Source organism: Eschscholzia californica, unplaced genomic scaffold (assembly GCF_041429995.1).
Source record: "Eschscholzia californica isolate CP2 unplaced genomic scaffold, dmEscCali1.0.p SCAF_2, whole genome shotgun sequence".
NCBI lineage: Eukaryota > Viridiplantae > Streptophyta > Magnoliopsida > Ranunculales > Papaveraceae > Eschscholzia > Eschscholzia californica.
This window is the reverse complement of record NW_028238309.1, coordinates 20,822,303-20,848,084: the sequence shown is the minus strand read 5'-3', so window position 1 is coordinate 20,848,084 and position 25,782 is coordinate 20,822,303. Positions and strand designations below refer to the sequence as shown.

Genomic DNA, 25,782 nt, shown 5'->3' with positions numbered 1-25,782 from the left:
CTAATCTTTTTTTTTTTCTACTTATTCTTAATCTTAAGTCTTAACCTATGTTATTTACTAGTTAGTACTTAGTAGTTAGTAGTTACTAACTTATTAATACTATTAAAATCTATTTTTTTGCTGTTTTTTTTATAATTTTCAGCAACTAATTTTATTTTATTTTTACTTATTCTTAATCTTAAGTCTTAACTAATGTTATTCACTAGTTAGTACTTAGTAGTTACTTGTGAATTATATGGTTTGTGTGAGTTTGTGAGTTATATGGTTTGTGTGAATTAGTGATATGTCTTCTTCGGCTTCAACGGCTCGTGTGAGACCGTCGAGTGATCCCGGTTGGGAGTATGGACAACCGGTGGATGGTGACAAGAATAGAGTGCAATGTGACTTGTGTGGAATGAAAAGTAATGGAGGAATTAATAGGAACAAACAACATCTTGCCGGCGGTTACAAAGATGTAAGAGTTTGTCCTAAGGTGCCTAAGGATGTACGAGAAGTGATACAAAAGTATATGGCCGAAGGAAGGAAAAAGAGAGACGAAAAGACTCGAATGAGGATGGCTCAAATTGATAGTGTCAATATTTACAAATCACCTCATGCACCTTATGAGAATGACGAAGAGTCGGAAGATCACTATATAGATTTAGATGGTACACAAGCTAGTGGTGGAAGTGGGTCTGGGAGTGGGACACCAACTAGTAGAATGGCTCCAAAACCACCTAAGGTACATGGTCAAATGGATAGTTATTTCAAACCAAACTTGAAAAAATTAGTGCAAAATCCTATTGACAATGTGCATACGAGGAGAAGAAGAGACAATGTAGCTGAGTATATTGTTGCTTTCTTTTACGATAATGGGATCGCCTTCAATGTAATCAAAAGCCTTAGTTTTGCTATGATGATTCAAGCGGTTGGTCAATTTGGTCCGGGGTTAAAAATCCCTACTTACCAGGAATTGAGAGTCCCTCTTTTGGTCAAAGAAGTCAATTCCACCAAGACGTGGATAGATACATTTAGACCCATCTGGGTTTCATATGGGTGTACTATTATGACGGATTGGTGGACAGATGGGAAAGGTAGATGTCTCATCAATTTTCTAGTGAATTGTCCAAAAGGAACTGTCTTTCTGAGATCACTTGATGGTTCTGAACATGTAAAGGATGCAAAACTCATCTTGAAACTATTGACTGAAGTCATCGAGGAAGTAGGTCCCGAGAATGTGGTTCAAGTAAGACTTTAACCCTTCGTATTTTGATGTATATCTTAGTTCTTATTTTGGATGTATATTTTAGTTCTTATTTTGACATATTTGACTTACTCACTTAATTGCAGGTTATAACAGATAATGCATCTAATTACAAGCTTGCAGGAAAGTGGTTGATGGAAGATAAGAAATATAATTTTTATTGGACTCCATGTGCAGCACATTGTGTGAATCTCATGTGCCAAGATGTATCAAACATCGCTAGGATTCACAAAGTTGTACAAGATTGTAGGCATATTGTGGTTTTCATGTACAACCACAATCAAGTGTTGCATATGATGAGAAAGTTCACTAAGGCAAGAGAGTTGGTGAGACCTGCAGTAACTAGATTTGCTACTAGTTACTTATCGATGGATAGTATTTTTAACCAAATAACGGGGTTGAGGACAATTATGCTTTCTGAGGAATGGACTACGAGAAAATGGGTGAAAATGCAAGAAGGAAAGAGAGTAGCAAAGATAATGGGGAGGCCTGATTTCTGGAATAAGTTACATTTTTGTCTTAAAATTATCTCACCATTAGTGGATATTATCAGGATGGTCGATCAGAAAGAAAAACCATGCATGGGTTACATTTATTTGGCGATTACTGAGTGTAGGAAGAAGTTAGATGCTCTCTGGGAGGAAAAAAATGATGTGGTGATTGAGGAAGTGCTTAGAATTATTGAGCATAGGTGGTCTGATCAACTACATCAACCTCTCCATGCAGCAGGATTTTATCTTAATCCTCGCATCTACTTTGATCCATCATTGAACCCACCTATGGAGAGTAACTCGGAGATAAAAAGAGGGTTGAATGCTTGTATTAAGGCTCTGGTGCCAAATCCTACTACTCGGTCATTAATTTTAATTTGATCAAATTGTAGAATATCGTTCTGCGACTGGAGAAATGGGGGATGAGGAAGCAATTGCAAAAAGAAAAACGCTAGCACCAGGTATTAAGGAATCAAATATCATTGAGAACTTTTAAATATCTTTTAAGTTTAGCATTCGATAAATTTATTATCCGCATAATGCAGCTCAATGGTGGCTTAGTTGGGGATCAGATGTGGTAGAACTTCAGAAGTTTGCCGTAAGAGTGCTTGGGCTAACTTGTGCTGCATCTCCATGCGAAAGGAATTGGAGTGCCTTTGACCATGTAAGTAATGAATAAATAAGTTCATAATTTTTCCAAATACTAAAATCATTATTTTTATAAGAGTGTTTATCTCGTGATATAACAGTTACATACAAAGAAACGAAATAAACTAGATCATCAGAAATTAAATGATCTTGTGTTTGTCCAATATAACAACAAGTTGAAAGCTCGTTTCCTGGATCGAACTAGCCCTGGTGGAAGAGATTTAGATCCAATCATATTGAAGAATGCTGATCTAGATGAGTGGATTGCTCCATTTAATGCAGCGGATGAATTCGTAGTTGGCACTGATATAACATATGGACTAGTTGAAGAAGCTGAGGGAAATGAAGGCGATCATGTTGGTCCGAGCAGTGGGTTGAGAACTTTTAAGAGGAGAAAAGCACCCAACCAAAGTCAACGGCAATCAACGGAACCACAACGTCAACTTGTTGATGAAGACTCTGAATCCGAGGCGGGTCAAGATGACAATCCTGAACCTACAGAAGAGCAAGAAGGAGACAAGTCAGATGGTCCTCGTTCAGGAGATGATGAAGATATTGACTTTTAGATCTTCATTAGAGTACTAGACTTTAGTTAATTTTGAACTTTTGATGGTTGATTGTTTGTGTTTTGATGGTTAATTGCTTGTTTGATACTTTTGAATGCTTTTGAATTATTTTTCAATGTTTTTGAATGCTTGGATGTTAAGCTTTATACCTTTAATTTTGGCATTTGAGTGTTTATTTTGTTATTTTTATGTTAGGTACTTAGGTATGTATGTATTACTAAATATATATATATATATATATATATATACTATTTGTTTGAGACAAACGCCTCAGCTCGCCTAAACTCGCTTAGGCAAGGCGATGGTTCTGTCGCCTCGCGCCCGAGACAACATAGGGTCAGATTGCTCTTTGCAGTAAAAGATTAAATATTGATTGAACCTTTTAGGGGTGAGTTGTGGTAACTCAGTGAAGTGAAATTTTTGTTCTCAGGAGAGAGCTTGTGTCTTGTGGAAGATGATGGGGGGGCCCTTTTATAGGTTGAGTTAGACCGACAGTGATTAGACGGTGTAGATGAGGCGGTTGAGATCCACCGTTTAGGAAAGTTTTCCACTGTTTGTAGTCAGGGTTTCTCTTATAGATTATCTCGTATCTAGGATAAATAGAAGTTCCTAAGTTCAAGGAAACTTCGTAGATATCTTGCCGAGGTGATAGATCTTCTAGGAGATGTTTCCTCCTTTGAGACCCTTGAAGTCCAAGCTTGCTGAAACAGTTAAGATCTTTAACCGATTAGGATCTTTTTAAGGATTTTCCGGGATTGAGCCGGTAAGCTTGCGGCGCGCTTCTGACTCCCCAGTTAAGGGTGTGAGGCATCAACCAAGCTTACGTGGATCCCACTTATTCCTTTAGAGATTCCAGGGCTGATCTGATCGTGTTGTAGACGAAACAGGGTCGATACCTTTTAGCTGATCTTGGTCGACCTCCCAGTTAAGGGCGTAGGTGGCGGAGCGTTGTGGGTTCAACAATCCTGTTGTCTTAAGCCGGGTTGACCCAGTGGACTTCGATTCTATTCGTGACTTCTTGACGTCAGCCAACGTTTGGACATTTTTTACATCATCAGTACTCATCTTCTTGATTAATATATTGCAGTTTATTGGATAAAAAATTGGAATTGGAAGTTGTCAAAGTTGACAAAAAACTACGAGCATCTCCAGTGAGACACTCTAACTCTAAAATGGGACACGCAACTAGACACTCTATGATGATGTAGAACATTTATTAATAGAGATTCTCAAGAGAGACACTCTAAAACTTTCTATCTATTGAATTGAAGAGTGACATGTGCATTAAGTATAGGTATTCTAGAGATCTCCATTGGAGACAAAAAAAAAATTTAGAGTGTCTCTAGATTGGAACTTGACAACTACACTTTTAAGGTGTTTGTTAGAGTGTCCCATTGGAGATGCTATAGCCCCAAGTCCACAATTTAATTTGGAATTGAAATTTGAAATGGAGATTTCAGCCGACAGAATTTTGGATAATTAGAAGGGTTTGGATTTCGGAAAGTGCTCTCTAATTGAGTAGTCGTCGGTAACGGGTTGGGACACTTTTTTGGGTTGGGTTACCTGTAGAGGAACTTAAATGGACTTGTTATTATAGAAAGCCTAACAATCTTGAAAGGGGACTCACCTTGGGTTGTGGGGCACGTGCTCATACAACCCCCAAGGTGGGACTGCCCCTCGATGAGGGGTATGGGTGAAACTAAAGACCACGAAAACGAGAGACCAGTGAGAACCAGCCTGGACAATAAAAAAACTAGACCAAAAAAAGCCCGATATATAATAGTCAGGCCTTTTCGAGATGAATCGGTCTTTAGGTTCGGTTCGATTTTTTTTCTAACAAGCCCGTGGGCCCCAAACCTGAGCGCATCAAATGTTATATATATTATCCATACAATTAACAGTAAAATGTTAATGGATAATTAAGTATTATATCTTATAATGGATTTGTTTTTGTTCTCATTCTTGTTTTGATACACTATTGACTGAAAGAAAAAAATAGTGAAATTGTAGTCATTGTTGGATTATATTCATTTGATCTATTGCACGCGATATTATCCTCAATATAATCTTTTAATTTTTCGTATTTGGTTAAATGAAATTTAAATTAGGTTTAAAACGAAAGACCGGTTGTGAAATGGGTGGTTTGTTTTATTTTGTACGGACTTTTGGTCAGTTTATTTTTCATATAAAATCGGACCACTATAATAGGTACCCGTTCAAATATGTCAAAAATCAGTCCACCTAGACCGATTTCACCCCTAGTGACTGAAGGGAGAACATCTTTATAAAGTTCTTGAAATTGTAAGTGACTTCTACCCTAACATTCTTTGTTATCCTTGGTTGCATCCAAATCCCTCTTGAAAAATCTGGTCTAAACTAGAAGAAAGAGAATAGCAGAGAGATGGGAGAAAGACGCCTGAGGGAGGGGAGGGAGAACTGAGAAGAAGGAAGAAACAGTGAGAGGGAGATGGGTGAGGAGGAAGAGATTGTGAGCAGGAAATGAGTGAGGAGGAAGAGACCGTGAGCGGGAAATGGGTGAGGAGAGAGAGCGCAAGAGTGGTTAAGAAAATGATATTACCACTTTTTTTGTGGTAAAATTTTTCAACTTTTTTCCCACATTTTTTTTAGTGAGAAATCATCAAACAACAATAATTCTTTTTTCGTAGGAAAAACTACTTTTCGATCCTATTTCCACACGAATCAAACGGACCCTCAATGTTATTTGTACCGTCAACTGGAGGAATATCTAGTTTGAGACAATAAGAGTGTTTATCCTAGCAATCAACCCTATTTTTTTTTGAAAAATCGACTACGATCTACATTAGTCGTTACAACGCATTGATACATCATTAAGATGTGATAAGCACTATAACTGCCTAAGTTAAACCAATAATTAAAGAGACCTAAAGCCCGATAACAAAGAGCCTAAAGCCCGACAAGATCTAATTTATTTAGTGCCTAAAGTACATGGCATAAATCTTGCTGATAAACTGCTTCCGTCGGACTCGGTCTCAAGACCACATGGGCTTAAGAGGGATGTCCTACCGCTACACCAAAGAGTGATCCTATTTTCAATTTCTTAAATAGTTTTGTAATTCCCTTTTGATTGGTATTGAGTTGGTAGAATGGTAGAAACTTGTCGATGAATGAAAGTGACCCAAACCACTATCTGCCCCAATGCCAGTGTAGCTACGTCAACCAAACTCCCATAAACATTCAATAAATTGACAAAAGAGGCATAATATGAGTTATAAAGAGGTTCTACATACAGTCGGCCCAATTATTTGGGAGGCCCCAAGCAGAGGAAAAATGGGGTCTATATGACGCATCTTAGAAGAAAAAATAATTCTATTTGTACTTTTGGGTGGAATTGGACCCTTAACCTCTAAACTGAATTCTTAACCATTAAGCTGCAACTTAAATTGATTGAAAGTTGATATAGATTAATTACACCAAAAACCAGGCCAACCTGTTGTTAATTTCCAAACACGAGGATTTGATATTACTTCCTAGATTTCTTATATATAGTTAATGTTCACTTTATAATTCTTTGTATGCAAATGTTCTGAATTTGCTCCACAAAAATTTCCAACATGATTGCCTTGCCAAAGACGAGATGGCCAGAGCTGACCTTAGTATTTGGGAGCCCCAAGCGCAGGAAAAAATGTGGCCCTATATAACGCATGTTAAAAAAATATAAAAATTCTATTTGTGCTTTTTGGGTGGAACTGAACCCTTGACCTCTTGCACACAAACCAAATTCTTAACCATTGAGTTGCAACTTAAATTGATTGAAAGTTTATATAAACTAATTACACATGAATCCAAAACAAGCTGCTGTTACTTTCGTGACATGAAGATTTGATATTACTTCCTAGATCTCTTCTATATAGTTAATATTCACTTTATAATACTTCGAAAACAAATATTCTCAATTTGCTCCAGAAAAAATTTCAATATGACCCCGCTTTGCCAAAGATGGGGTGGCAAGAGCTGGGCCAAGTATGGAAAGGGCTTAGCAGAGAAGAAAATGGGCCCCCATATAACGTATGTTAGAAGAAAATATAAAAAATTATTGTTTTTGGGTGGAATTGAACCCATGGCATCTTGCACATAAATTGAATATTAACCATTGAGCTGCAACTTAAATTGATTGAAAGTTGATTTTGGTTATTAACAGGAAATTGGGTCGAAAGCCCAATTTCATGTTTGTTTTTTGTCAAAAAGACAAGTTATCTTTTTGTCCTTTTAGGCCCCATATATAATTTGGAAATAGGCTTGAAGGAAAATTCTAAAAGCACTCCCATTTCTAATGCCGAAATTGCCTTTAGAATCTTAACTTGCGAAGCTTTGCAAGCTGGTTTGCACTGCTTTGCAATCTGATTTACAGAGCTTTGCAAACTGGTTTGCACTGCTTTGCAATCTAGTTTACAGAGCTTTGCAAACTGGTTTGCAGAGCTTTGCAATCCCGTTTGCATTGCTTTGCAATCTGGTTTGCCTTGTAATGACTTTGCACACACTTTGCAATCTGATTTGTAGAGCTTTGCAAACTAGTTTGCACTGCTTTGCAATTTGATTTGTCTTGCAAAACTTTGCAATCTGGCTTGCAAAACTTTGCAATCTGGTTTGCAAAGCTTTGCAAACTGGCTTGCAATCTCGTTTGTAAACTGGTTTGCAAACTGATTTGCAATAAGGTCAATTTCGTCTTTCCCCTATATTAGATTATTTACAAAAATTCCATAGGGAGCTGAAGCCTACAAAAAGTTGATAAATCCTTTTTAACTAAAACTCAAATTTTTTAGGGAGTTTTGGCCAAATTTCCCTTTCGTTAATTACACAAGAATCCAAGCCAAACTACTGTTAATCTCCTAACTTGAAGATTTGATATTACTTCTGACATCTCTTCTAGATAGTTAATATTCACTTTATAATTCTTTGTAAACAGATATTTTCACGTAAGTCCACAAAAAATTCCAATATGACTACTTTGCCAAAGAGGATATGGACAGAGTTGGGCCAAGTATTTAGAAGATTCCTAGCGGGGGAAAATATAGGGTCTTATGTAATGCATGTTAGAAAAAGTTACAAAATCTTATTTGTGGTTTTGGGTGGATTTGAATCACTAACCTCTGGCACATAAACTGAATTCTTAACCATTGAGCTTTAACTGAAATTAATTAAAAGTTGATTTAGATTAGTTGCATAGGAATCCAAGCCAAACTATTGTTAATTTCCTAACACGAAGGTTTGATATTACTTCCCAGATCTCTTTTATATAGTTAATATTCACTTTATAAATTTTTGTAAGCAAATATTTTCAATTTACTTCACAAATAATTCCAACATGATTGCTTGGCCAAAGATGTGGTGGCCAGAGTCGACCCAAGTATTTGGGAGGAGGAAAAAATGTGGCCCTACATAATGCATGTTATAAAAAAAAAATTCTATTTGTTCTTTTTGGTGGAATTGAACCCTCGCCCCCTTGCACATAAACTGAATTCTTAACCATTAAGCTGCAACTTAAATTGATTGAAAGTTGATTTAGATTACTTACACAGGAATCCAAGCCAAGTTGCTGTTAATTTCTTGACATGAAGATTTGATATTGCTCCCTAAATCTTTTCTATATAATTAGTATTCACTTTATAATTTAGGGAAGTTTAATAGGGCCCTCCCATTTTTGTTAAAAGGCCTCCCTATGAATTCATTGACTTGGTAAATACTCGTTGACATTGTTTGGTCAAAGGGCCCCACATGCAATGGTTTAAGAAAAGCTCACTTTAAGGGTGTATACCACCCGCATTAGCAAACTACATATCTCAACCATAAATCTTTTCAAAACTAAAATCCCTAAACATTCCTCTTCTTCCATTTTGGTGATATCCAAACTTTCAAAAAACTAAACCTAGGGTTTGAGGAAGATGAAAGAGGAAGAGATGAAGATGAAGAGAGGGGGAGAGAACGAGAGAGAAACCGAGAGAGAAACCGAGAGAAAATGAGGGAGAGATGACCATGAAAATGGCGGTAATAATAGAGGTGAAAGATTTTACAGAGAGAGAGAGAGAAGAGGAGATAAACTGAAGAAGAAGAAGATGAAACAGAGCTACTGTCCCAAATTTCGGTGGGCTCATGCCGAACTATGCAATATTTACGGATCGAGCCCACCGTAAAGTGTTGCATAATTCGGCATGAGCCCACCAAAAAATGAAACATAATTCGGCCCGAGCTCACCGAAAACTGGTCAAGTAGCTACTGGCCCAATTTTTGGTGGGTTCGGGCCGAATTATGCAACATTTACAGCTCGAGCCCACCGTATTTGCCACCAGTAGCTTTTCGGTCTAGTGCGGCGGAAAGCTCACTTGAGGGTTTTCTTCCTCTCTTGATTTTCACCCGCTTCCAGACGAAAACTTCCCATTAAGGTCCGCAAATCTTCTTCATTGTGTTGTTAACCAGTAGATTCAAGTCTTCAAACAATGTAGTTTCAAAAGATCGAAAAAAACAAACCCAACCTAGGATTATGAAAAAGATGAAAGAGGAAGAGATGAAGATGAAAAGAGGGAGAAAGAAAGAGAAAATAAGAGAGAGAACGAGAGAGAAATTGAGAGAGAATGAGGGAGAGTGAAGATGGAAATGGCGATAGTGATAGTGATAGAGGTAATAGATTTTACAGAGAGAGAGAAGATAAACTGAATAAGAAAAACAAGAAGAAGATGAAACAAAGGTTATGAGGAAGATGGAAGAGGGGTGGGGCTTTTGATCGGAAGTCGAACCTCCACCTGTTAATAATTTTGCGGGCACCGACGACGCCTTTGGGCTCAACCTGTGACAAAAGAGACAGGAACACACGTGACCGTGAGGTCTTAGGGGACACCGGGATGGTGCCGGCCTAAGGGGGCTCCGACGGTCAAGTCAGCAAGCTTGCAAGAGAAATAATATACGTGGATATTAACCTTGGAATGTTACCGTTGGTTGGATAATGGTCGGAGCATAGGCACGGCTCGTAAAGTGGTCGGAGCTCGTTCTCTACGGATTGACTGACTTGGTTGGAGAGAGAATATGACAGCCTGAGAGGTCCGTCCCTGGGTGAGGCAGCCCTGGAGTGGTTTACCTTGTCCAGGGGTATGTATCGTAAATAAGTGGGAAGCTTTAAGGTTTTGACCTTGTATGTGGACAATCACGTGGGTGATATGGAAATCTTCAAGGGTTGGACCTCTAGGAGAGATAATGTGAGCCGAACCTTATAAATAATCACGTAGATGATGTAGGAAGGTCCTGACCTCTTAAAAGTAATCGTACCCATGATGTAGCCGAACCCTTGGCAAAGTAGGTATATGAGAGATAAAATAGGCAGACTATTGATAGGTTCCGTACTTGTACTTTCTCGGAAGAGTATGTGTTTGCTTCTTTGAAGGTCTTGTAATTGATGAGATGACCCTGCACTTGGTAAGGTCTTGTTCTTGACAAGGTTCTGTACCTTGATGAATGGTATATAACCTTGTATCTTCAGTGCTCAGTATTTTATGAGGTCTTGTATATGGATACAAGACAGCAATGGTACTTAGGTGAGAGAAAGGAGGCAAGACTATATGATGAAGCGGGACTCTATCAAAGAGCGTGACTCTATGAGAGAGAAAGTGGATTGATGATACTCTGTATGAGAAAGAAAGTAGTGGGGTTCTTCGCTCGGGATTAGATGATCTTCGAGAGAGAGAGAGACACACACACAGTAGTTTGGTGTGTTCGGCGATAACCAGATGATCCGTATCATTCTAGGTTCCGTTATTTTATAGTGTCTTGGGTCGACCGTTGCCTGATGATAGTTGTCATCCTTAATGGTGGTAACGCGTGGGTTGTCACCATTAGTATGGATTCCGTAAGCCCCCAACGTCTCTCCAACAAATATACGGCAGGAGGTCCGTTTAGGATTTGAGGGCGGACCTCTTTATCCAGAGCTGGATATGCTTCTGTACTTAATTCTGTTGAGGAGGCGAGGGCAGACCTATTCTTCCAGTGCTAGAAGTGCTTACATATTTCAGCCTGGTGGGGAGGTGAGGGCGGACCTCTTCCTCCAGGGCTGGAAGCGCTTCTTTATTTTGACGTTGCTTCGGGTGCCCGAAGGTAAAGGGTCGGGCCCATTAGACATTAGTTCATGGGCTAAGTCACCGAATAAGCCCATTAATCATAAATTTCTTGGGAAACTCTTGGTGACGTATTTTGGCCCATACATCGATCGAGAGACTTTTTATTAATTTGAATATTTTTGATCTAACGGTGTTAACTTTACCACTAGGTCAAATTATAGAAAAGGGAAAGCCCCTTTTTCTAGAGGGGTCGTACTAACCAAAATGAGAGATTTGTGGGATGATTTTTATGGAAGGGCCCTTTGAAAAAAATGGGCCCCTATAAAATCTCCCTTCAATTTACTCCACAAAAAATTCCTATACGATCTGTGCCATAGCCCATATGTGAGGTGGGCCCCATAGTTTGCTACTTTTAAGAATCCAATATGTTTGCTGGGGTCTTTAGGAGATCTCTCATAGTTCCTCAAGATAATGATATTCAATTAGTGGGTAGACATCAAAGTACTTCAACTTGCAGTGACATTTACCAAAGTTTGAAATGGCAAATACAATTTCATTCGTTGGAAGATCACAATAATGAACCAAATTGCAATGTTGGACCCACAATCTTAATCATCTAGATAACATTCTATAATTCTTTATTGCTTTGTACATAACACTAGAAAGATCACAATAATAATACACTAAAGAGCACCCAATCTTACACACAAAATAATATAAAAGTTTTAGCTCCAAAGCCAATTCTCCCAACTAGTCTGAATTGATTTTATTTGAACTCTGTTAGAGAGACATACATGTTACTACTCAACCAAAATGACGTTCAAATTATTTTTATCTTCAAGTTAAGATATCTTGATTCTTAGCGGATAAACGTTTCAGAAGTTCGTAAGTTGTGATCATGGTAGTTGCAGACATTGACATAGAAGCCCAACGAGGACCTAAACCTCTATAACAAGCAGACCAACCTCCTTCTCTAACAAGATTTTTAACAGTTTGACTAATCGTTGGAGAACGTTTACTATTCTCATCACCATCAAGAACTTGTAATCTCGTCTTAATTGTATCAAGTGGCATTGTAATTAAAGCTGAAATTCCACCAGCCATTGCTGCACTCACTCCTTGAACAACCATTACCGTTTTCGAATTAGGTCTAAGACTTCCATTTCCACCATTTTCTTTATGACAATACCCAATTCCATCCCAAACAAATCTTTGAGTAACAGAGTAAGAAGCCCACCAAACAGCATTTGATGGTGCATAAGTTAATATTGACATCCCAAATCCTCTATACAAACCTCTAATACCATCTGAACTAAGAATCTTTCGAAACGCATCGATTCCACCATGATACCTAAAAGTTGATGATAAATTAGGGTTTTTCTTAAGGTTACCTTGAACCATGAGACGTTGACTAACAACATCAATTGGTGTCCAAACAAGTTGAGCTGACATAGCTGCACTTAATCCAGCTACAGCATTTGCAATTGCAGCAGCAGTTGGTTCTGGAAATCCAATACGAATCGTAGCGATTCCGACTTTACTCTTTGTGATTTCAAGTGCTGTCATATAGAGAGCTCGAGCTGGTATTGTTCCTGTTAATGAAGTTCCAAATCCTCTATAAAGACCACGAAACCCTTCTTGATTTAAAATAGAGAAACCAATTCTAAAACAAGAAATTTGAGTTTGAGAAACTTGTTGTCTTGTTTTTAGTACTATAGCTGGATAAAGAGTAGCTGATACACCTGAAAATAAAGCAGCTCCAAGAAAGAAAAACTTTGATTTATCAAGCATTTTCCAATCTATATCAGCAGGAAGATGAATCTCTTTTGTTGAATCTTCATCGGCAGTACGATAACTCATCTTCTTCAAATTCGAAATTTCGAAATCGAACCAGTGATTTTTTTTTTTTTTTTTTTTCTGAATCTAATCTTTTAAAAAATTGTATACAAATTATTTACAAGAAAGTAAATCTCAAAGAACACAGATTAGGAACTAATTTATCTTGATACGAGAAATCTAGTCTTTTTTTCTACGGTGAAACCAGATTTTGGATCGAACAACGTTGATAACAATTAACGAATTAAACATTTCTGGTAAGAAAAGAGAAATTAGATTCAGTAAGGTGATCCTTACCGGATAATTGAAGGTAGTCAATATAATTCGATTGGGAGTTGAAGAGAGGAGCAGAATTGGTGAAGAAATTTTAGGGTTTGAACATATACGAAGAATTAATTAAGGAATTGGGAGTTCTTCAACTTTTTATGAGAGCGAGAGATTAGCGAGGGAGAGTGACGAACACGTGCTGGTAATCCATTTGAGATCTATCTAGGGTTGTGGGAATAGCGGTGGGGCAGGTGAGGCTTACACGTACTTGACGTGTGACTCATATCCCCTCAGGAGACAATCTGAATGGTTACTCACTTAACGAGTAATATTGAATTCTTAGTGGGGGAGCGGCTAATAGCACCCCTTAAAATTGTTGTAAGCCTCCCGTCTCTGTTGGCACTCGATACGGACTGGATGTCTAGTCCTGCTAGGGAGACACCAGTTCGTGATTTTTTTTTCTCTTCCTTCTTTATATCTTTTCCTTCTTTAAATAATCATCAACACTTTGTCGTGGAAACTGACGATGCACAAAATGTCCAGACGTTGTCTGACGTTAATAAGTCAAGAACGGACCTAAAGTCGAACGTGTCAACCCGACTTAAGCCAACAGACCGCTGAACCTTCAACGCTCTGCCACCTACGTCCAGAACTGGGAGGTCTGTCAGGATCACCTAAGAGGGTTCCAGCCTTGTTTCACCCACGGCACAACCAGATCAGCCTTGAGATTCTCTAAAGGAGTAAGGGGGTTCCACGTAAGCAAGACCGATGCCCTACGTCCTAATTTGGGAAGGCAGAAGTGCGCCGCACGCTTACCGACTTAATCCCGATATCTTCCTAAATATCTCAAACGGTTAATGATCTTAAGTGTTTAAGCAAGTGTGGGCTTCAAGAGTCTCAAATGAGGAAATATCTCCTAGAAAACTTATCACCTCGGCAGGATATCTACGAAGTATCCTTGTACATAGGAACTTCTATTTATCCTAGATACGAGATAATCCAAAAGAGAAACCCTAACTACGAACAGTAGGAAACTTCCCCAAACGGTGGATTATAACCGCCTCATCTACACCGTCTATCACAGTCGGTCTAATTCTGCCTTTAAAAGGGCCCCCTGAAGGAGATGCCATTCGACCAAAGATGCAATGCGAGCAATTTGTCGGATATGACAGTTGATGATGAAGATCATCAAGTCCGGACGATTTAGGGGTTGTAGTGTTTAGCTAGAAATCAACTACGATCGTCGAATTATGAAGTAATTCGCGGCTAACTTCGACCGGATCCTACATCAGGTTACACATAAGAATGTTTGATAAGGATGATATGACTAGTGAGAATGAGACATATAATCATGGGAGAGCCCCATAAACATGTTTCATAGGCCTAAAAAAGTTTAGGCAAAGATAACACAAAAGGCCCAAAAGAGGGGTTTTGGGCCGAGGGAAAAAGGGAGATCTTTTGGGCCGGGGACAAAAGGGAGACCTTTTGGGCCCGGATTGGGGGCGGCCTTAGCTGGTCTGTTCCCCTAATGCGGTCGGTCAGATCTGCCCAATTTGGGTAGGTTTGGACGGCCACAACTTAAGGAAAGTGGAAAATAAAAACTAGTTTCTATTTTCGACTATTTCCTTAATCTTATGCAAAAGGGACTTTTAGGAATCTAATTAGGATCGGACTCTAACTTTAGAACTCTATATAAGGTATCTTAAGGACTTTAATAAGGTGTGGAATTTCTCAAGAAGCTTTCTTACTCTACAACATCAAGTAGAGAAGAGAAAGTGAGCTAATTCCCAAGCTATATAACTAGTCAATAAAGAAGAAGGTGTTCTTCATATCAAACCACCATTAGAGTTCTAGCTAGCTACAAGGTGGGAGATCAAGTAGATCATTCGGTGTCTTGAGTAGAGAAGCAACACAGAGAGGTCTTGGTCTTCGCATTCGATTGGAAAGGTTCGAGGGAAAACTAGCGATTAAGGTAATCCTAAAATCTTAGATAAATTTTAGCTTATGCATGATGATCCTGGGAAAGCTAGTATTAGACATGAGATGTCTGAGATTCCGCTTAGAACACTAGTATGTATCATAATCCAACAGTGGCGTCAGGGCCTCTTGCAAATAGCTAAGTTTTGATAAGTTTCAGACAAATCCATGATTGATTAGATAGATAGTTGTGTCTAAAAGTGTTTTAGACTTCAATTTGATGTTTTTGAATGTGATTTAAAGTTTTCAAATTGATTTTCAAAGTTGATGATTGAAAAGAGTTTCAAAAGATTCGATTTTGATTTATTTTGGTATGGAAAAGTGTTTTCAAAAGTTTTGATTTTCATTGATTTGTGTAATTGGATGATAATCAAATTTTGGGTTTTTAGAAGTTAGTAAAAAGATGGACAGAAGCAAAAGAAAAAAAAAACTTTGAGTTTTTAAAACTTAGAAGTTTCCAAAAGTGCTGGCCTGGACGCTGGACACGTATGTCTGTCTCGGTCAACTGACCCAGACAGCTGCTTCTCGGGTCAAGGGCGTGTCTGGGACGCGCCCCAGAGCAACCGAGAACAAGGCAGACGCATCTGGGGTCGAGGGCACGCCTGGGATGTGCCCTAGAGCACCCGAGTTGCGACTCGGACGTGACTCGAGTTAAAGGTGCGTCTAGGACGCGCCCAGGTAACTTAGACGCGTCTCAGATTTAGTCTGAGATGTCTAGAAGCTTCCGCCAGACGCATCTAGGACACGTCTGGAGTGCCCTAGGCATCTCATATTAGGACCGAGTGTCTAGGATGCGTCTAGAGTTCCTTAGGCATCTAGGATGCCTTTGAGATGGCCTAGGCAATCTCAGACGGGGTCCAAGACATCCAAAGGCCCGGCCTTAGGCCAGAAGTGTCTGGGCCATAGACTAGTGTCCCGACCAAGTGTCAGGACGCACCCTTAGCCTAGGCCGAGACCGAGATGCATCTAGACGCGTCTGGTCTCGGCCAGAACGTGCTGTGCACGACCCAATGCTCTCGGCCTTGAGTCGAACCGAGCATGGGTCGAACCTATGCACCACTCGTGTCTCTTTTGGGTCGGACCACCATAATGAGCCTTGACTTTAGGGTTTTGGGCCTTAACCCATGGTTGTGCCGAGCTATTCCGAATTTGACTTAGGTTCATGGGCCAAAATTTTACGGGTCTCGACTCGAGGGGGAGTTTTTTTGACAAAAGTCTAATTTTTCTTCCAGTCCCACCCAAATATTACCGAAATTGTTTTTGGCCACCCGAAGGCCTGAAACGGGTTTTTTCTTAAAATTGATTTGGAAAATCATTAAGAATCAAAATATATTTTTTCGAAGTTGACCCGAGCTCTTAAAAAGCCCAGTCGGAGTTTTTCTTGAACTTGATTTTAGAAATCATAAAAGAGAAAACCGGAACGCACCATTAGTCGAATTCTTCGAATTTAGACTTAAGGTCCGTAATGTGACATAGAAATGTCGACAAAAGTATCTCCCGTATTATCATGCATATATAATTGTTAGCCTTGAATATTATATGAATGTATGTGATGTGAATGCGGGAACTAGTATGGCAATAGAAAGTTATTTCTTTCATTCGTGTTTTAAACACGGATGGGTGCAGTTTGTAATAATTTTAATTCCAAGTTTATACGATCTGCGTATCGTTTGAGTCTTGTAATTAGAGTTTAGGGTCTATGAGTCCATTGAAGAAACTCAAGGATGGGGATCCTGATTCAAGTGTGAGAAATTAATGGAGGTTCAAAGATGGCGATCTTGGCGAACCAAAAGGCAAAACAAGAAGAAATCCTGAGAAGATTGGATCTTTTAGGACTAGGGGCCATACTAGGATCCATATGTGCGTGATTTATTTTCTCGCGCGCATTTACTTATTCACGCTTTATGTCGTGGATGTTAGTTATGCTAAATAGTTCACTATAACGCATACCAGACTAAGCATAAAAGTCCCTAAATTTAATTTTGAGCAAAATGCCTACCCAGACTAAGACACCCTTTGCGCCCTTGATCATGGATGGTGGGTCGGCCTTCGCAGAGTGCCTCCTTTATCTTTGGACAATATGGGTAGACTCATAGCAGGGGTCTACACGTCTAAATGATTTTTATCAACGAGATCAGCAAAAGAGTTTTGGATACTCGAGGCAAAAAGATAGATTAAGCATTCATTAATGCAATCTATCAACCAAGATCCATAAGAGTGATTAGTGAAGAAGTTCGCTCACCTAGGACGACGGAGTTCAGGGCTAGGCCCTAGTCCGCTTCACTTCGGATTACTAGGATCTTGGAATCACGTTATTCCATTAGGCACGTTTTTATTGGATAATGTGGGAAAACTGAATTTTTCCAAAAACGATAACGGCTTTAAAACTTTCTAATTCTTTCATGTAGTTTTAAGACAAAAGAGAATTTCAACTTTCGCTCACTTCTCGACAAGGAGAAGTTGAATGAGTAAAACTTCCTCGAATAGGAGAGGAACCTGGGAATAGTTCTCAGGATGGAAGGCAAGCTAAATGTGCTAGATACTCCAATTCCAATATTGGATGCTAGTTCGACCCATGAAAAGAATATTCGAAAAAGGGCAGAACATACCTGATGTTGGCAACCATGCAACCTACTTTTCAAGAGCAGTTCATAGACATTGATGCCTACTCCATGATTCGACAAATATTGGCGAGGTATGAAACCTTCAAGACATTACTAGATATGCGCCTTGAGAAAAGGAAAACCAGTTGGGCCTCATGTTCGTCAGATGATCAGGCTTATTGGTAAGCTGACCAAACTGGGTTTTCCTTAAAGCCAAGAAGCGGCTACCGATACTATCCTTTACTCCCTCCATAGTGGGTTGAATCAGTTCAAGATGAACTATAACATGAATGGATGGGACAAGACACTAGAGGAACTTCATGTGATGCTTCAGACGACTGAACATGATGTAGAAATAGTGGATCATAAGAAAGATGTTCTAATGATTCAAAAGGACAAAGGGTTCAAGAGGAGTGGAAAACAGAAGAAGAAAACTGTGTCCAAAGGAAAAGGCAAACGGTTTGTTAAGTCCAAAGGAAAAGGCAAACGGTTTGTTAAATCCAAAGACAAAAGCCCACCTTCTGATACAAAATGTTTCTACTGTGAAGGTAAGGGTCATTGGAAGAGAAACTGCTCTAAGTTCTTGGAGGACAAGAAGAATGGAACTATATCTTCCACTTCAGGTATTGGAAATTAATTTATCAAATACTAAAATTTCCCAACTTGGTATGAGATACTTAATGCCCTATCATTGTGAATGTACAAGAACAACTAGGAACTCCGTATTTGGCTAAAGGATAAGAGATCCAAGAGGAAGCAGAAGTCAAGACTGCTAAGGATGCTGAAAGGGATCAGAATCTTCTTTAGCACTAGTCTAGATTAATTTGTTTTCTAGTTAGACATCATCTCTGTACTAAGTATTACGGAGAATCAATAAAAGAATTTAGTTCTTAATTGAGATGTCTTAAACGTGCTAAACTAACAACATATACCGAAAAGATTCTAAACCTTGTAATACCTGTAAAAAGAGACACATAAGGATGTGACTCATACAACGGGATAATCCCAATGACAAAGGTATGATGAAAGAGTTTCCAACATAACCAAGAAAGCTTGAAAAGCGAAGAATCGAATTGACAAGATAGAAGGTCTTGAGGTAAAAACAGAAGTTGATCGTCGCCTCTAACCTATCCAAGTTGGAGCGTCCAAAAGGATAAAATTTAAGAGAACAAATCAAGCTCTGTGCTCCAATAAAACAATATGTCTAGAGACAACTTCCCACACATAATCGAAATCCGGCTAAAAGATAAAAGGGCCATCACGAGGACTACAAGGCATAAATCAGCAAATCTGACGCGATTTCTTTAGAAGAAATTTGGGTTTCTCACAACCGATCAAGAGAATAAAGTGTTTGTTGCTCATGATGGTATCCTTCGAATAATCAGTTCCGAAAGGAATAATTAGTTAGTAGGATAAGTGAGAGGAAAAGTTGAATGCATCGACCAAGAGCAACAAAACTGTTATATAACAATGGGAGGAAAAAGGTCTAAACACCTACCTCGCAAGACAAATGGATATTGTCAGAGAACTATCACGTAGTTGAAAGTTACTCAAAAAGGAATATCTCAAGGAGTTGAGAGTATGTTGGGCTGGGGCAATGATTAGAAAATCCATGGAGGACGTTAAGATGCAAGCGAACACCATGTTAGACCGATGATCAGAAAAGTCTAATTTCTTCATTATGTCCATTAAGAAAGACCATTCGATCCGATCATATACCTTAGACATGTCTAGCTTGAGACCAAAGTATCCCGTGACCCCTTTGAGAGTCTTAAAAGAGTGAATAAGTTCTTGACCAATAATGATGTTGTCAGATATCTGTCTCCCGAAAATATAGGTCGATTGAAATGGAGAGATGATAGATCCCAACACACTTTTAAGCCTATCAGCTAGGATTTTGGTAATAATTTTGTATGTAGTATTGAGAAGGTTCCACGGGTTTTAGGCCCAAAATAAAATTCATAGAGGGGTTAAGGTTCAATCTTCCCAAAAAATAGGATTTTAGTCATTTTCCCTTTTGGGAGAAACATTATTGATACATAATGTGTTATGTATGACACTTATAAAAAAAATGAAATAAAGTATGAAACTTTAATAATAAATAACACGTTATTTATGAAACAAAACAAGAATCAATAAACAGAAAAACACTGTAATTTTGACATCTAGAAATACTTTAACTATACTAAATGTGTTTTGTTGTAGAAATATACGTAATTGATACTAAATAATATGTATAATGCGAAACAGATAGTAAGTTTGAAATCAATCGAAAAAGTCTGAAAAAAAAAGAAAGAAAATTTTGGAGATTGATTCTCAAAAGTGGGTTTTTCTTATATAAAAGGTTATAATGGGTATTATGATTAAATAGAAATGATAGAGATCTGTTTTTTCTACAGAGATGGATCAACTTGGACTAAATATCCATTATAATTATTATTTTAGCTTCAAATCCTATATCAATATTAGGGTGGACTAAATATGTGTTTAGGTGTAGATTTTTGGACTAAAAATCCAGAAATTATATTGAGAAGGTAATGGGACGGTAATCCATTGGAATTTGAGGCATAACAGTTTTGGGGATCAAGCATCTGGAATTGGAGATATCACTGCTGCTCATTGGACTACTCATAGCACCATTCACAGCATCAAAGCTTTACGTCCATCTTTTGTTAATTTAAGTTGTAAATTTGTAAATAGGTCAGCTAATAGCAAAGTCGATGAGCTTGCCAAGAAAACTAGATGTCCGAATGATCCCCAAGAATGGCGGTCGGTTAGGCCTTCTTGTAGTTGAACTGTCTCTTCTTGTATTCTCCTTTTGAGTTAATGAAACAGTTCTTTAAAAAAAAAAAAAGTTCCATAGACCGATCTCCACCTTTCAAAGAAAAAGAAAAGAAATAGACCGATCTCCATGATAAGTTCACACCAAAATTCTTAGAAATTGGTTCCGGTCATTATATTGGGCCAACCAACTCGAGCCAACGGAATGTCTTTATTGGTCCACACTTGGCATTGCTTCTCTGTGTATGTTGAGTGTCGATCTATCAGACTTACACGACTTTATTCAAGAAAACAGAAGAAGCTCCTGGAAGTGAAGAATTTCTCTCTCTCTACCATCTACGCCCTATATAAATTAGAACAAACACCTGCAGAAGTTAATTACAAATTAGCTAGTACAGTTTTGAAAGAATGGATTTCAAGTTCATGGGTTTGGATGATCCACTTTTCACATCTCTCCATGATATGCTAGACGTATCAGATGAAGTAGAAAAAGCTCCAACAAAGAGATATGTTAGAGATGCAAAAGCCATGGCTGCAACTCCAGCAGATATTAAAGAATACCCAGATTCTTATGTTTTCATATTAGACATGCCTGGATTGAAATCAGAAGAAATAAAAGTTGAAATTGAAGAAAAGAATTTACTTGTTGTAAGTGGAATTCGTAAAAGAGGTGGTGAAGAGAAAGAAGGGGTTAAGTATGTGAGAATGGAAAGAAGGATTGGTAAGTTTTTAAAGAAATTTGTGCTTCCTGATGATGCAAATGTTGATGGAATATCAGCTGTTTATAGTGATGGTGTTCTTACTGTTACTGTTCAGAAACTACCTCCACCTGAACCAAAGAAACCCAAGACTATCCAAGTTCAAATTGGTTAAATATCTTCACACTGGAGTTTATGAAACCTAAGAAATATATGTAGGAGTATGTATTAAGGGTATAACTATGTGTTTTCTTTTTGTGTCTCTCTTGTAAAGGACTTGGGACTGTGTGTAGTTGGTTTTTGAAATGTAAGCTAAGTTAATGTTTAGTGCTATATCAAAGTTTATGCTCTTTTTTCCTTCCATAAGTCATATGGGGTGCCTACAAAGGCACCCCATCTTTGCTCTTTAGTCCATGTTCTCTTGGAACTCCCCCGAGGGCGTCCATCCTAGCACTTCACTATTCAGTTCCGGGTACTCAGACTGTGCTTAATCTCGGCAGAGCCCTACGGGGCAGTCTGAGTGGAGCGGTGCGAGTGTCCCTTGCACTTCTCAGACCGGATTGTGGCAGTCTGAGTGGGGCAGTCTGAGTGGGGCGGTGCGAGTGCCCCTTGCACTTCTCGGACCGGATTGTGGCAGTCTGAGTGGGGCAATTGTGGCAGTCTGAGTGGGGCGGTGCGAGTGCCCCTTGCACCCCTCACACCGGATTGTGGCCTGTGCGAGTGCCCCTTGCACCCCACAGACGTGGTGTAATCCGTGCTGGTTGCGAGACGAAGAGTGCGGAGTGCCCCTTGCACCCCACAGACGTGGTGTAATCCGTGCTGGTTGCGAGACGAAGAGTGCGAAGTGCCAAGAGTGAGGCCAAGACTGCGAAGTGCCACGAGAGAGGCGAACAGTAGAATGAACTTCAAAACAGTTCACAATACACAAAATGTACAGCATTCTTCATTATGCAGCATTGTACATTCTTCATTGTGTAGCATTCATCATGTTTGTGCTTTCATCTGGCCTCAAATGAAGAACACATTGTAATATATTCCGAACTTTTATGGGTTTCTTTTTATCTCCATGTGGGTTTTTCTGATCTTTTTGTTTTCTAAAATTTTTATTTCATCTTCAGTACTACTTCATCAGCTTGGATATGATTTATGAGTTTTTTTATTTACAATTTCAACAAAGTTGAATTGAATTTTCTTTTTATCCTTCCTCACTTGAGGACCGTATTATTAATGTTTCATTTCCTTCGTCTAGGTTGAGATTAGATGTAGGTAATGAATAAACTCTTATGTTACTATACCTTCTCGACACTAATTGTACACAAAGAATGTGATTCTTAGAGCATCTCTTTTTTTGTAAAAAAACTTTCTCCAATGCAATATTAAATTTGGATCTCAAAATGATGTAGCATCATATAATGTTGAGATATCTCAAAGAAACTCAATATTTAAGTTTTTTTGAGGATTTCAATTGGTCACTCAATATTAAAAGCAAATCTACCAATATAAGAGATGACACCTAAGTTAATTTTAAGTTGTTATTTGCATTGGAGATGTCTTTTGAATTGAGGATCTCAATATTGACATCTAGGAAAGAGAAACTAAATTGAACCTTGACACATAGGACAATTTGAATTCTTTTTGAGTTTTGCATTGGAGGTGCTCTTATATAGCTATCTAGTAAAATGACTTGTGGTAATTGTAGCATCTTATTTTATTATTTTGTTCTGTCAATAGTAGAACTAACAGTAATTTTATGAGTATTTTGAGCTTACACCCTCAATATTAATTAGTAATTGAGTTTACCCCCTTGAGTAATTAGTAATTGAGCTCACCCCTTGAGTTTAGAATTTTTGACAAAACTATTAAGGACATGTTTGGCATGAGATAACAAGATCATAAATTAAATAATGTACAAACAAAATCCATCTTTGCTAATCATATTAACGACAAAATAAAACAATAAAGTAAGGTGGAATAACTACGAGTAATAATATTGAAGGATAATTGCTCTTGGTAGTCACATTGATTTCATGTACGCCAAACACAACCTTTGTGCCTTTGTCAAAAATAGTAAATCTAAGGGGGTAAACTCAATTACTCACTATTGAGGGGGGTAAACTCAATTAGCAATTAGTGATGAGGGGGTAAGGTCAAAAAACCCTAATTTTATTCCCAAATTTCTGAGGCAAGGAAATAGCAAGCCCATTCACCCTCGATATAACATTCCATCTCCTGAGAGGGAGAACCTGTCGAAACATATTTAGACCAACTATTAGGTTTTGGGTCGCGGTATAGTAGAAATTGCTCAACTTGTTCCTCTTTTTAAATCGTGATTGTACACTGTTGGAGTCGGACTCGGTTTTGGCTTGATCTGACTCGTCAAATTCATAAATAGAGTACACCATTGCATTCACCACATTGAAAGATTTATCCCATGTAATTTAGGCAATATATATATAGTAAATATTGTAATAAATTTGTCAGGCTTTATGCCTCTTTCATACTGTCGACTAGGGGGCCTAAGGAGGAGTCCTAGTTAAACTCACATTGCTTAGGCAAAATAGATAGCCCTGGTAGCTAAGGCCAAAACCAGGGGCCCTAAGGAGGAGTCCTAATTAAACTCACTTTGCTTACGCAAAACAGACAGTCCCGGTAGCTAAAGCCACGACCAGAGGCCCTAAGGAGGAGCTTTGTTAAACTCACTTTGCTTAGGCAAAACAGACAACCCTGATAGTTGAGGCCACGACCAGGGGCCTTAAGGAGAAGTCCTAGTTAAACTCACTTTAAATAGGCAAAACAGACAATCCTGGTAGCTGAGGCCACTGTAGGGTTTTGTGTATCCTATACACTAACTAGTGTTGTAAGCGGAATCTCAAACATCTCATGTTTAACACTAGATTGCCCAGGATCGACATGCATAAACTAATCAATGAACTAGAGAGGGATAAATACCTTAACGCGTTTTTCCTTCGAACCATTCCAATCGCATGCAAAGATCGAGAGCTCCAACTGTAGCTCCTCTACTAGAGACACCGAGTGAATAGACTTGATCTCCCTTCCTTTCAGACTGCTAGGACTTACTAGAAGGTTGAGAAGAACTCTTCTTCTTGACTAGATTGATAGAATGGGAACTTTTTCTCTATATTCCTCTCTCTCCAATAGCTGTATATTCAGAGAGAGAGAGAGAGAGCTGTATATTTTTCCTTAGAGAAAAATCCACACCTTTTCTGTTCTCAACTGACCCAATATATAGACAAACCCTAATTAGAATCTCATTCAGATTAAGTTTTCTATTTTCTGGGTCACAGAAAAGATAATTACCAAAATACCCTTTTAGGGGTATTTTGATAATCCCCTTAAGTGTGGCCGGCCAGGGCAGCCCACCATGGGCCTTATGTGGTCGGCCCACTTACCGCTGGTCGGCCATCTCATGGCCGGCCCAAAGAGCCTTCCTTCTATCTTGTCCCGAATCTCCATTCGGACCCTTTCGGCCTTTCCAGTTGAATCCCATCCAACTTTAGCCAGTTCTCGTCTAGTCAATTCTCTCCGATCAAGCTACCACTCTTATGTGTAACCCGTTGTAGGATCCGGTCTATGTTAGCTGCGAATCAACTCCTTGATCCGACGATCGTAGTTGGCTTCTAGCAAAGCATTACGACCCCTAATTGGACCGGACTGGGTGATCTTTACGTGTGGTCATCGTTATCCTAACTGACAAATTGATCGCATTGCCACCTTGGTCGAAGGACACTCCTTCGGAAGGACATCTCCTTCAGAAGGACATCTCCTTCAGACCGAACGGATAAATCCTTTAGTCTCCCACTTGTACTTAGAACAAGTGCAATGCTCGATTCCCATGTCGCTTAGTATCTCATCTGATACGTCACACCGTTCAGACTTTCTTGATCCAGAGAACAACTGTCAATTCAAATGATTAACTCTTAATCCATTTGAGTGCGGCCACACATTTTCCAGTTGCTTCTCCTCAAGTGGCCCGGAGATACTTATTCCTAACTTAATAGGAGGACATCATCCAGTCTTGTACTCCCACTTAACTTCATGTCTATCATGTCTCCCCCAGTATGCTGCCTTTATAACCTTCTTTTACGGCGCGGCGTTTGACAGTACCAAAGTTCAACATTCCTTACATAAGATGAGTGGAGCACTCATGTTTACGGAATCTCTCCAATCTTGCCTATGAGAGTTTGTGACGCCTTTTTCAACTCCTTGAAAAAACTCTCATCTTTGGGTTAATCCAATGTAGATTCCCCAATCTAGATCCATGTAATTGACTTAAATACCATATTCCTATAGCCCATGGAACTGCGCTATCAGTCAATTCCCATGCTAGTCTTCTTGAGTCATTGTTGTCCATGCAATGACCTGGACTAGGGACTCTATAATGAATCTATTCCATGTTCACTTAGTAGGGTTCCATTTACCAGATCACGTATCTGATAAACCTACCTGGAATTCCTCATTATTTTGGACCGTCATTAAACACTAAACCATTATTTAATGACAGAAATAACTCCTTTATTTCTTTTTATTGAATGTAGCTAATTGATTACATGAAAACCCCTTTTCATTAATC

The 25,782-nt window shown here is 38.8% G+C and overlaps 4 protein-coding genes across 4 annotated transcripts; 3 read left to right on the top strand and 1 right to left on the bottom strand.

Moving 5' to 3' along the window:
• The first annotated feature begins 283 nt into the window (after window positions 1-283).
• Window positions 284-2,115, top strand: LOC147556825 (uncharacterized). The gene is made up of 2 exons (XM_086658708.1): window positions 284-1,225; window positions 1,330-2,115. Exons 1-2 carry the CDS (start codon window positions 284-286, stop codon window positions 2,113-2,115), a joined length of 1,728 nt encoding a protein of 575 aa, XP_086514834.1.
• Window positions 1,886-3,111, top strand: LOC147556824 (uncharacterized). Its single transcript, XM_086663567.1, has 3 exons — window positions 1,886-2,195; window positions 2,280-2,398; window positions 2,484-3,111. Exons 1-3 carry the CDS (start codon window positions 2,150-2,152, stop codon window positions 2,946-2,948), a joined length of 630 nt encoding a protein of 209 aa, XP_086519693.1. The 5' UTR covers window positions 1,886-2,149; the 3' UTR covers window positions 2,949-3,111.
• Window positions 3,112-11,623: 8,512 nt separating this feature from the next.
• On the bottom strand, window positions 11,624-13,336 carry LOC147556823 (uncharacterized). The gene has a single exon (XM_086657801.1). The coding sequence runs from the start codon at window positions 12,887-12,889 to the stop codon at window positions 11,867-11,869; it is 1,023 nt and encodes a 340-aa protein (XP_086513927.1). The 5' UTR covers window positions 12,890-13,336; the 3' UTR covers window positions 11,624-11,866.
• Window positions 13,337-20,825: 7,489 nt separating this feature from the next.
• On the top strand, window positions 20,826-21,554 carry LOC147556822 (17.1 kDa class II heat shock protein-like). The gene has a single exon (XM_086663354.1). The coding sequence runs from the start codon at window positions 20,902-20,904 to the stop codon at window positions 21,364-21,366; it is 465 nt and encodes a 154-aa protein (XP_086519480.1). The 5' UTR covers window positions 20,826-20,901; the 3' UTR covers window positions 21,367-21,554.
• The last annotated feature ends 4,228 nt before the right edge of the window (window positions 21,555-25,782 follow it).